The following is an 11,597-nucleotide window of genomic DNA, read 5'->3' as shown; positions in this document are numbered from 1 at the left end:
TTTAGTCTGGCAGTGAGCGTGTCGAAGAAAAGAATAATCCTCGCGCACAGTCGATACAGCAACGCACGATTTCCAGGATTACGGCGACGATTGCGGGCCTCGTTAAAGAGTAGCCACGAAGGGCACTCGTCGTCGTCTTGGTCGTGACCAATTCATTGTCGCTTCACCGAGAGAGCGAAAATATCGCTTCGACTGGCCATGCCTATTTATAAACCCTCTTAAGGAGATTCTCGGACGTTTTGCTTCCTCCTTTCTTTCTCTTTTATAGCAATAACGCCCCCTCTTTGTTCTTGGATACCGTGGACACTTAAAAGAGAGTTCCTTCGGGCAGAGAACGAGCAAGGTGGCGAGCCACGGGATCCGTGCACCGTCACGACCAACTGGACGATTGAGTGTCGTATCGTTTTCGAAGTATCCTTTACACCGCCAAGGTCCTACCAAATCTCACGGTGTCTCCGATCGATTTTTCGTTTCAGCCGTTCCATACTCCTCGCGATCCGTGAATACTTGACCACTTGCGCTGGAAAGACGTGCCGCGCACGTCGTGACGCTATTGTCACAGAAACAAAAACGACGTGCATTATATTTGTATAACTTTGTAATCAGTCGATGGTCTACATTTTCCTTCGAAAAACTGTTCCAAATAAATTAGCATAGAAAATATAAATCTTTTTCCGATTTCTCTGGACCGTTCTGGTACACGCGTCGGTGAATTTTTTACCAAGTGGTACCAATTTTTAAGTGGTTAAGGTCTGTTCAGTGCCCGATCGACAATCAATTTGGGTACAATTGCTTCGGAACTAAGGACCTACGCGTGTCAAGAGCAGACCAGGGCAAATTTTTCTACAAGGTGTTGCGCCACTTTACCTACCTGAATTTTCAGGCTTTCTCAAGAATTTTTATTGAAGTATGTGTCATTTTGTAAACATGTATTTTCTTTTTTTTTTTTAATATGGATTTATTTTACGTCTACAGCATATGGTAATTAGCGACGAATTCGATTGGCTTTCTGATTAATTAACGGTGCTATACAGGGTGGTCCACGCAATTGTTTCAAGTCATAACTCCGTTATTATTGCGTTTACGAAAAAATGCCAAAGGAGAAAGATAAATGGTTCGAAGAGCACTACATCTGTAGGCCTTAAAAAATTTTTTTAGACGCAGCAGTGGATACGCAATTAACAATTGGATTTGGATGTATTTTTGTTTACACAGATCGATTTTTCCGTTCATTCTACGTAAGAAATGATTTGGGTACCATGGCAAAAAAATTATTAGTTCTCGAGATACTTTTAAAAAATGTCTTTATTGAAGAAGATGCTCAAATGCCCGTTAACTGTTCTTTAAAGTTCCCCCTTTGGTTCCAACTCGGTTTAAAATTAACCAGTTTAAACTCGGTATAATTATACTACATTGCCTCGGTTTTGTCATGAAAAATAATATTTATTCGCACTTCTAGATTAACAAGAAGAAATTCCTCAAATAGAACCGAAAATTGACGCTTTGGATTAGAATACCCCCTTAATTCTGAGATACTGAAGCTAACAGGACGTTTATATAGCGTGTTTACCGTCACCAGCGCCAAAATATAACACGGGAAACTGTTGCCGCATCCGTAGTAACAGCCTACCACTTGTACACTAACCGATGATGGATAAAGACCACGCTTACGTAATGCCGAGGAAACTTTTTTTTTACTAATTTTCACTAATAAAATCCTCAATCTATTTGAAACAAATACAATTGGATACTTTGATGTTAAAAAGCGTTGTAGTCAACTTTTAAAGAGTTGAAAGAAATTTTCATTTTCATACATTCTTCTTCTATGTGAACTAAAAAAAAAAAAACCCGCAAAGATGGTGAATTGTGAAATTACTGCAAGTTCGAAAAAAAGAACGAATTCTTTGGGTGAAGAAAATCACTTTAACTCGATAAAAAAAGTCGCTTAAAATTTTTTTTGTACGAAGTTTCTTAGTTCACATAGAAGAAAAATGTATGAAAATGAAAATTTCTTTCTTTTTTTTTTTTTGTGTCAAACCAAAATTACGACCCGCATCTCGTCCCGCCGATAGGAGGTTTTAATTGTGAGATGCTCTACAAATGTGCGTCGCAGTCGACTCAATTTGAATATGTCTTGTTGAAAAAAATTTCTACAGGCTACTGAAATACGTATGAAAATAGGAGAAAAAGTTCGATAGAATTAATTATTTTTTTCCATCCCAAGAAAATTCACGAAAAACCGCTTTTTTTTAGACCTGAGGTATTCAGGATACCCCCTTAATTTTTCACATACTGACACCTAAAAAGAAAATTAAATACATTCACCGATACGCTCAATTTCCCTTCTTGTCGCTTCAAGTTCCACGTATCGACCACCGATAATACACAAACCCTTCGTTACGGAATTCCCAGATCATTGGCGCGTATTTCTGCACCAAATAGTCGCGCTCAGGCCGCCGGGTAAACGCTCCGATAGTCTTATCCGTGACGATGAAACCAGTCGACACTTTTTGGTTCCCGCCGAATCTTTCGCGGCGCGACGCGAAAGTTTGCAGCGCGATCGGCACAGCATCCACACCACTGGATCACTCGTGAGACACTAACCGACGAGAGACAGAGAACGCAGACACGAGGTAGAGGTAAGCTACACCGCAATTGGTCGGGTCGGGAGGTGGAGGAGCGTGTGTTAGCAGGGTGCAGATAAAGAAGGAGACGGCGGATAAAAGTGGACAGGGTGGGAGCCAGGAACGAGCAGGTAGTGGGAGTCGAGTAGTAGCTGGTTGCGTATACGAGCCTTAAAAGCAGGTATCCACGTGGCCGTTGATCGTAGCGTGGGGTCAGTTCGTGGCACGATGAAGCAGTTCCCATAAAAATAACAACCGAAAACCTCTGTGTTCTTGTTCCTCATCCTCCTCTTTTGCTTTCCCGCCTGTTATCAAACACTACAGAGGGGAGGTGCGTGCGTCGCTGTCGGTTATAGTTTATTCTCGTTTATTGTTTCTTTTTTTATTCATTTTTTCGTGTTTTTTTTTTGGGAGCCACGAGCGCGGGAAGTTAAAGTAATCGATTTTGAAAGTAACGATGCGTGGATATTGGAGAGTGTGGGTTACTTCGTGTCTCGGGAGTAGTTTCGCGGATGGTCGTGATATTTGGCATGGTAACTTCTATGATAGGTTCAGAAAAGCGAGGTAACTCATTTTTTTTAAGCCTGAGTGTACGAACGTGTATTGGAGAATGTTTTGCTGTGTTACTTAACAATGGCTTAGCAGATAAATATAACACGGTAATTTCTATGATGAATTCAGAAATGCGACAAAATTAGGTACAACATTTTGCGTGTTTGGATATGTATATAATAGTAAATAAACGAATAAATAAATATATTTATAAGATAAATATAATATGGTAATGAATTCTGAAATGCAACAAAATTAGGCGCAACATTTTGCATGTTTGGATATTATTTATTAATTTACTCAAATGGCACAGTGCGTATTTTGTTATGGGGCCATTTTTAAAGGGTTCTATTGGTTTGTGCAGTGATACGTGGCTTTGAAAATAGAAATGTCAACATTTCAATCACATACTTCAAAAGATACTTTTAATTAATAAGTATCTTTTACGATACATTATAATACGTAATACATATTTTTAAAGCATATGATTCAAATGTTGACATGTCTATTCTCGTAGCTTTTAATAACTCTTTTCATGATTTATTCGTCAGGATTTTTGATAAATTTGTACAATACAATCGTAACATACGAAGGGTGCCTCATAAGCCAAATTGGACAATACTTTAAACACTTTATTCTTGATACTTAATTCATATACATCTCAGAAAATCATTAAAATGAGGACCACCCTAATGTATACGTATAAATAAATACACCAAATTTTAAAAGTTTACGTCATGTATTTTGGCTGCAAAAAGATCACGAAAATTGTCTCGAATTGTAAATTACTAGTAATACCAGTATTGGATATTGGGCGGAGTATTTGAATATTAATTCTGGTAATACTGGCTAATACTAGTAAAAAAGAAAGTATCCTCTTAAATGTATGCACATTGGTGCCATGATGTTTAAAAAAAAAAAAACTATCTATACAATTCACACACAAACAACATTTGAAGTCATCAGTGTTCCGTTCGAACATTGTATAATTCTATAATAAATTCCCATGGGTTCCTTCGATGGTGCGCTATTCGAAGCTTGAAATGCTCTCGAAAATTACCATAAATTCAGACAAGTGGCTTCCGTTTGCTCGTTGAAATTCGAGTATAATGCATGAGGACGATTTGGGAAGGTAATGAGGTTTCCTTTCTAGTCGATACGCAACTACGTTGTCGAGCGAGTTCCTCGTTTTCTGAAAGATTCGTTAATTCGACGTCGTACTTCGCGGAAAAAAGAAAACGCAGGGGAAAAAAGTCACCACCCCTAGCGGGATCCTGGAAGGAGTAACTTTCAGGATACACAATGACCGAGTAAATTGGATGAAAACTCACGAGCCAGGAACGGTCAGCGCATTTTCTACCCTGCGCGCGTTTTAAATAGGCGGACGGAAACTAAATCGAATCCGCTCTTAATTATTTCGTTTGAAAGTCTGAGGTAACTACATAACTCTACGCATTAAGCTACGATATCGAGTAATTGGAAGATGAAATGTGGATTGTTTCATCGATATTCGTTGGCCTTTAGAACAATTTTTTACGGGTCATAGAAAAAACGAAAAAAAGACACCGGTTTACGATAGTAAATTCAGTGAAAATATAAACAAAGGAAGAAGAGAAATACAACTTGTTTGGTTCACTAATATTTGCATAAAAGTGTGAAGGTACATTTAGCGCTACTATCATTTCTTTGTGTTCCATTCATACAGGTATACAGGGTGAGCCATTTAAAACAAGCCACTTGCTTGTTGCACACAGCTCGTTATTAAAGCTAAATCTGCCCAAAAAAATAATTTTCACACCGTACACGCTCTATCTTTAAACAGTACACTGTTTTATATTTTTAATAATATTCACCTATTTCATTTTTCCTTTTGTATAATTTACAATATAAACCTATCTATCAATCTTGTACATTTATCTGTATATAATTTCCTCGACACCATTTAGCATTTGCGTTCCAAGAATTCAATAAAACGCTCGAAACGACTGCAAAACGCTTAATTTATTTAGTTTCTACTTCGATCGTTAATCGAATGGATGTTTTCTTTCCTTCAAGGCTGAGATTAGAGTACTTTTTACAAAGGTGGATTGCTGGGAAACCACACCCAGATTTCCCTAACAGATCGTTCAGATCCCTGTTACAACGTGCTGCGTAAATATTCCACCTATATTTAGGACACCTGTAGCGAACATTTTCGTCAACGCAACGCAACGACGCACGGGTGATCGAATGTTTGCGCTTGCTCACAGTCTCTTTCACGGCTCTATGTTCTTACTTCGAGGAACAAACAGATACATTATCGGTTCAAACATCTTATTTCACAACGTTATCGACTCCGTTTTTCGAGTCATTCTCGGTACGAATAACGTATTATCGCACCCATGTACCAAAGAATAAGGAGTCAAACGAGAACGCGAGTCGTAGAGTGCGGGATTGGCCGTGTAGAAAAAGTGAATTCGATAAAAATATCACCTTATAGAGAATGATAAAACAAAACTTTTTTATATTTACAGCTTAGTCGCGCGACGTTTGGTTTCAGAGATAAAAATTGAACACCTTAAAATACCTTATTCCTGACATTCAATTTTTCCAACGAACTTCTACGAAATTCTAAGAGGCGTAGACGTGTGAGTTTCAAGTGAATATTAGCTTACAGGGTTTAGTAGGAGTTATTAAATATGTAAGTATCGAATAGAAATTTTTTGCTTTCAATAGTATGATTTAAAATCTTTTTTTGAATTTTACCTCCTGACATCCACGCCGTCGAGTTAAAATCGATCACGCGTACAGTTATTGTTAGGTCTTGAGAGCGTGAATGTTTACCCTGAATATTAAAAATATGCTGTCGAAAAGAACATTTTGTTTCAATCGCGAATGTACAAGTTTCACGCATTTGCCCATATACGTTCTTTGCAGTAAAAGGGTTGATCGATAGCCACGGCGAAGTATCGGTGCCGGAGTCAGGTGTATTGTTTTTAAAAGAGTCATCGACCAAACCGGAACTGGTCGCCTGCGTCGCATCTCTGACCGTCCGAGTCGGTCCATCGAGATCTATTTCTATTTCACGGAGAGTCCACTCCCGTGGGAGTGACTCATACGGTGTATACGTTATTAGTCAACCGACCAGCTCTTCTAACGAGTTCACGGTAATCAATTATAAATAAAAGCAAAGCCTCGCGAAGAAATATATATGTAGAGCCTAGGCAAGAGTTTGTCATCGAGTTGCGCGAAGATAAGAAGGAAATAAAGTTATAAGGAAAATTTTATAAAGTTCCTACGAAAATATTTTTATAATCTTTTTGAATAATAACATCAGTAGAAAAAAAAACACACATTGTGCGTCGCTCGCATAAAATTATTTTTCTGTCAACTAAATATATTGTCTGTGTAGAAATGATAAAACCTGGTTGTTTTATTTGCCGAAATATTCAACAAATACAAATAACTATAAAATAAAATAACACGTCATTTGGCATAATATTTCGAATAACATCGCTTTAGAAATACCTAGATCTGGAATGAATCGCTTTCCATGGAATTGACTCGAATCTAGCCGTTTCATCGCGGAAATCAAGGTGTACCGAATCGAGACCGGAGTTTAGTCGTACTGGCCTCTAAATGGCCTCAAAGTGCCTGCGAGCACGATGTCAGTTCTACTAAAGTGACATAAACGACGGTGGAACCCTTTGCTTAGTAGTTTCGGTAGGATCTAGAACTTTCCTGATATTCCTGATAATGGAACGTTTAGCTTGAATACCCAGAAATAATCGTTACTTTAAAGCAGTGATGCACGATCTTCTTTGCCAGTGGGTTAAATGAAATAAAATAAATCATGGGAGTGAATTAATGTACTCCGATTAATCGTATCAAATTCATTACGAACAAATTAATATCGTAATATTACAATAAATTGTGATATTTAATTTTGCGCTGTGCCAATTTTGTGAAGTATTGTGATATTTTATCGTGACATTTTTTTTGTAATATCGTAATATTACAATAAATTGTGCGATATTTAAGTTTGTGACGCGTAAATTTTGTGAAATATTACGATATTGTATCGCAAAATTCTAATAATAAAGACTTTACTTTCCACTTTAACCGATCAGTCCTCGTGAGCTTTCGTTTGAAGCTGGCTAAGGTGACGGTGAAAAACGCTCAAGTTTCGAGACTTGTCCATTCAGAGGCGATAAATTGCTAGAACCGTTCCTTTTCGACAGATATAATGGCTAATTGAACCATTCGTTACACAAATCGATTAACTCCATGAAACAAAAAGTTGAGAAACGCGATGAAATAATATACATTGTTTTTTTTAAATTCCCTTTATAACATAAATTCAAATAAATATTGGAAAAAGTTATTTCCTTCTGAGGAAAGTTATTATTAGACCGCGGAACTTTATGCATTTATAGGAAATTTGAATGCGCAAGAACCTACAAAATGAAAACAATATGCAAGAATATAAAAAAGGTTGAAAGTAAAGTTCGTGTTATGATATTTCCTGAATAAAATAAATTCCTATTTAGGTTCAATTCGCGTAGGCACGTTCCCGAAGATTTTATTTCGCATAAAGGTCCGCAGTCTAGTTATTATAAACATAAAAAGTTACGACTATACCAACTGTTTCGACACTTTAACTTAACACTACTTTATCTACCGGGCTATTTAGAAACAGTCTTTAATTAAAAAAAGAATTTTCTACGGTATCGTATGCCAATCTAAGCTGACAATAATTCCTCCGTACTGTTACTGCGTACTTCGAAACCCAAGTTTGTTTCCAAACACTGATCGTTGTAAGTAGACAAGCATCGACGCAGTAAATAAATTCGAATACCTAACTACTGCCATTAAAAAGCCTATAAATAGACTCCCGGTGAATAAAATGTTAAGATTTTTTTTAAAGTGGAGGTGATCGATTTGTACGGTGAACGGCTCAATTGCATCTACACGTAAGCACGAAAGGTTAAACGTGTCACAGAAGTGCGTACGAACACCAAAGCCGAGGAGTCGCGTGCTGCGCGTGCAGACTTGACGGAAAACACGTGATTCGGTTTCGCGCTTTACCGCGAACGTCAACGTGCGCGCGTATCCGAGCACAATTCCGTGCTTGCACGTACAAGCGAGCAGAATCGAGCACAGACGCGAGAGCGTTGCTTTAATTATAGACCGGAGCCCTTTCCCTCGTCTACCCTCGACACCGCGAAATTGGAAAGCCAGCGTCTACGATGGACCGCGCTCGTTTCTCGTGGCCGAGGGTGGGAACCGCTATTACTAAAAGTTTCGAAGAACTTTGAAAAAGTTCCCCGAAGAGGTTTACTTAAATCGCCGTTATAAAACAATCGTGCGCGTTACTGGAAGTTCTTCTTCTTTTGTCATCGTCGCATCATAAAGTAGAAAGTTGCGTTGGATGGTGGGTTTTCAGGGCAAACTTGGAAAGGACAACGAGTAAGGCTGCGGTGCGTGATTTGAAATTTGATGCACGTATATTTCTAATTTAGTTGTTAGGCATTTTTAAACGATTTAGTAAATCGGAAAAAGATTCTGGTAACTTAAACGATCTCGATCGAACTCTGGAAGAATAGTTTGCTTGCCAAAGGCTATCGAATAGTTTGCTCAACCGTACGCAATCAGAAAAGTTTTCGTACATTTCACGTTTAGAAGTAGAAATAATTTTGTGAATATTTTAGAACAAACAGAGATCGTTCTTAGAGCGATCATTTTTCCTTTAAATCGGGTCAAAAATGAGTGTAGCTAGCTTTTTTTTTTTTTTTTTTTTTAAATAATAAAATCGATTTTAAAGAAGCCTGACTTGTTAAATAATTTTTAATGTCTAGGAACTATTTTACTATTTAAGGGCAGCAACTTTATTTAATATGTAAAATAATTGCATTTTCTTTCAAATTCGATTCAAGAAGAGGTAATAATTTAGTAAATATTTTCAAATTAATAGAAACGTGCATACATTGTGATATCAAGAAGAGCATATTTCAGGGCAATAGTTCTACATCATTACCTACTTAAGGTAGAGTACGTTGACGAGTACGTCAAAGTGAATATTGGAAAAGTTTTATGGACTACTCGAAGCAGCTTTATTTCAGACTATTTAAAAGAAACTTCTCGATACTTTACTAGGTCGACGAGTTAAATAATACACTTGACATCAGACATCTTCGGTCGCCTTTATTAATGGTAGTAACTTTTAATACTGTTCGGAGAAACTCTTAAGCGACGCAAACTTCGTTGTCGAAACTTTTACGTCTCTCGATAATTTCCAATGAGCAGTCGTTGAATCTTTTCTCCCTGTACGAAACTATGTAAAATCAAATAGTACCAATTAATGTTACTGCAAACAATTAACTAGTTCATAAATTTATAAAGCAACTGTCGTACACATATAGCATTACAGAACAAGGATATCGTGAAATAAAACTGGCCAATTCGATAAAATGACGTTCATTGACACTTTAAGAAAAATACTTTCTTTGCAATTTTCTTTTAGTTTAGTTACTAGAAATTTCATTTTCTAAAAAGATTAATAATTTAAACGAAACAGACTCTCAAACGAGTCCCTATTTCTGGTCTTCCTAATTGTACGTAGCGTCATAAACGAGAAGGAATAATGTCTTTAGAAGACTCGATGGCATCGATACAAATATTCAGGAAATATTTTTAAAGAATAAAAAATGCATCTCGTCACTGCCTAGATCTTTCATTCGAAGTCCCGATGCAGAATTGTACAAAAATAGGAGGAAAATGTTCGTTTGCTGTGCTACAATTGTAATTTATAGAAGCGGTGTAACAGAATTCTTCTAAAGGTTTGCGGTACCCGACTCGAGGAATGGCAACTTACACGCGAAAATCCGATTAGAAATAACCTTTCAAGATCCGTAGTTCCTACTTTACATTATAAATGTTATCTACGATCATCTTCGATCGGCGCCGCGTTCACTCGGGATTATGCAAATTGGAGAACACGAAGAGGCGTTATCCCGCGATGTGTAAAACTCTACATTGTCCAGCTATCCGGATGTGACGCAGCTCGTTTCCACCAAGATGCAGTTAGAATCCTTAAAATATTTCTCAGCGGTTCGTTTTTTTCTTCGCCGACTAACCACTGTCTTTCTTTCTAGTCCTTTTCTTAGAGATTGGTATCGCATCGAGGACGAGACCCACCAAGGATAGAAGGAACAACTCTACGATTTTAATAGAGTCTCCTTATATAAATTAAAATGACTTCTCTTCTCTTACGCAAACGATCTTTAGTGTACTATGTTAACGGAATAAATGCACAATGCACAGCAGAATAAATAAGAATAAATTGGTTGCTTTAGCTTAGTTATCGACGCTTCGTATGTTATTTCTACTCCTTTATTTCAATTTATTATACTGTTATTTTCGTTTATTATGCTGTCTTAAGCATAATAAAAAACACCTACATAGATCATATTAAAATTTTGATACACTTAGAAAAAAGATACGTATATTCGTTATTTATTAGGCACTTTTGCAAAGAAATGTAATTGATCTATGGAAGTTCCACGTGATGCAGCTGCACAGAGGAGTGCGGCAGTCGTTCGGATTTTATCTACGTACCCCAAATGCAGTTATGGGTCTTCTATTTTTAAAAGACAACTCGTAAACCGCTACGAGCCACGGTGATCAACTCTCGACACCATCGGCCCGAGTTCTTAAATTTTCTTTGCCTGCACTTATAAATTTAATCTAAGCAATCACGCACAGTCCAATCCATTATGAGAGTTTATGTACGTTCTATCTCATAATTTTGCTCAGAATACAAACGAAATTTAGCGTCAAAATGGCTCAAACTTTTATTTACTGAACTTCTCAAAAGCTTGGAATAAAGTTTATTGACATTTTATCTCTTTGTTCTAGGTTTCTGAAATTTTTCGTTATAATTTTAGTAATATCGATTGCAATATTTGTAAGCTTCGAAAACGACTCTAAAATACGGAGTTGACCAGAAAATAAACAATGGTTTATTTCATACTGTAAAATAGTCATACTTCGTCCTTAGTCGTCAGAAATAAAATTGTGTTGGCTATTTTACTGTACTTTCGTTTATTTTTACTTCGTCTTAAACACAAAGGATAGAAATGTCGAAAGAAAAACTCACCATTTGTTGAGCGTTCCTTGGCTTTCGGTTAACGTCGATCACCTTTTGATTGGCTGCAACAAGAAACACGCGACAATTAATACAAAGATGTTTTTTTCGCGACTAACGGGCAAAAGCTGTGCGAACCTGGCAACCGATTTTTCAAAAATTTATTTTTTTTATAGAAAATGATAATATTTCGTTTGTACTCGATTGTATCACAAATAGTTTCATTTCTACCTTCATCGATTAATAATTAAAATAAATTAAAGAAATGGTCAGCACCCGACATTGAGATTTTTTTA

The 11,597-nt window shown here is 37.0% G+C and overlaps 1 protein-coding gene across 1 annotated transcript in view; it reads right to left on the bottom strand.

Annotated features, from left to right (window-relative positions):
* Positions 1-11,597, bottom strand: part of LOC128876645 (protein sickie) — a 209,691-nt gene that overhangs the window by 192,614 nt on the left and 5,480 nt on the right. The window contains exons 2-3 of the mRNA XM_054123172.1: positions 11,421-11,439; positions 11,314-11,366 (exon numbers count right to left, since the gene is read on the bottom strand). Coding sequence (XP_053979147.1) covers positions 11,314-11,366; positions 11,421-11,439 — 72 coding nt within the window. The remainder of the gene's footprint in view (positions 1-11,313; positions 11,367-11,420; positions 11,440-11,597) is intronic.

The sequence above is a fragment of the Hylaeus volcanicus genome, chromosome 1 (genome assembly GCF_026283585.1).
Source record: "Hylaeus volcanicus isolate JK05 chromosome 1, UHH_iyHylVolc1.0_haploid, whole genome shotgun sequence".
Taxonomy (NCBI): Eukaryota; Metazoa; Arthropoda; class Insecta; order Hymenoptera; family Colletidae; genus Hylaeus; species Hylaeus volcanicus.
The sequence above is the reverse complement of the archived record's forward strand: the minus strand, read 5'-3'. Positions and strand labels throughout refer to the sequence as shown.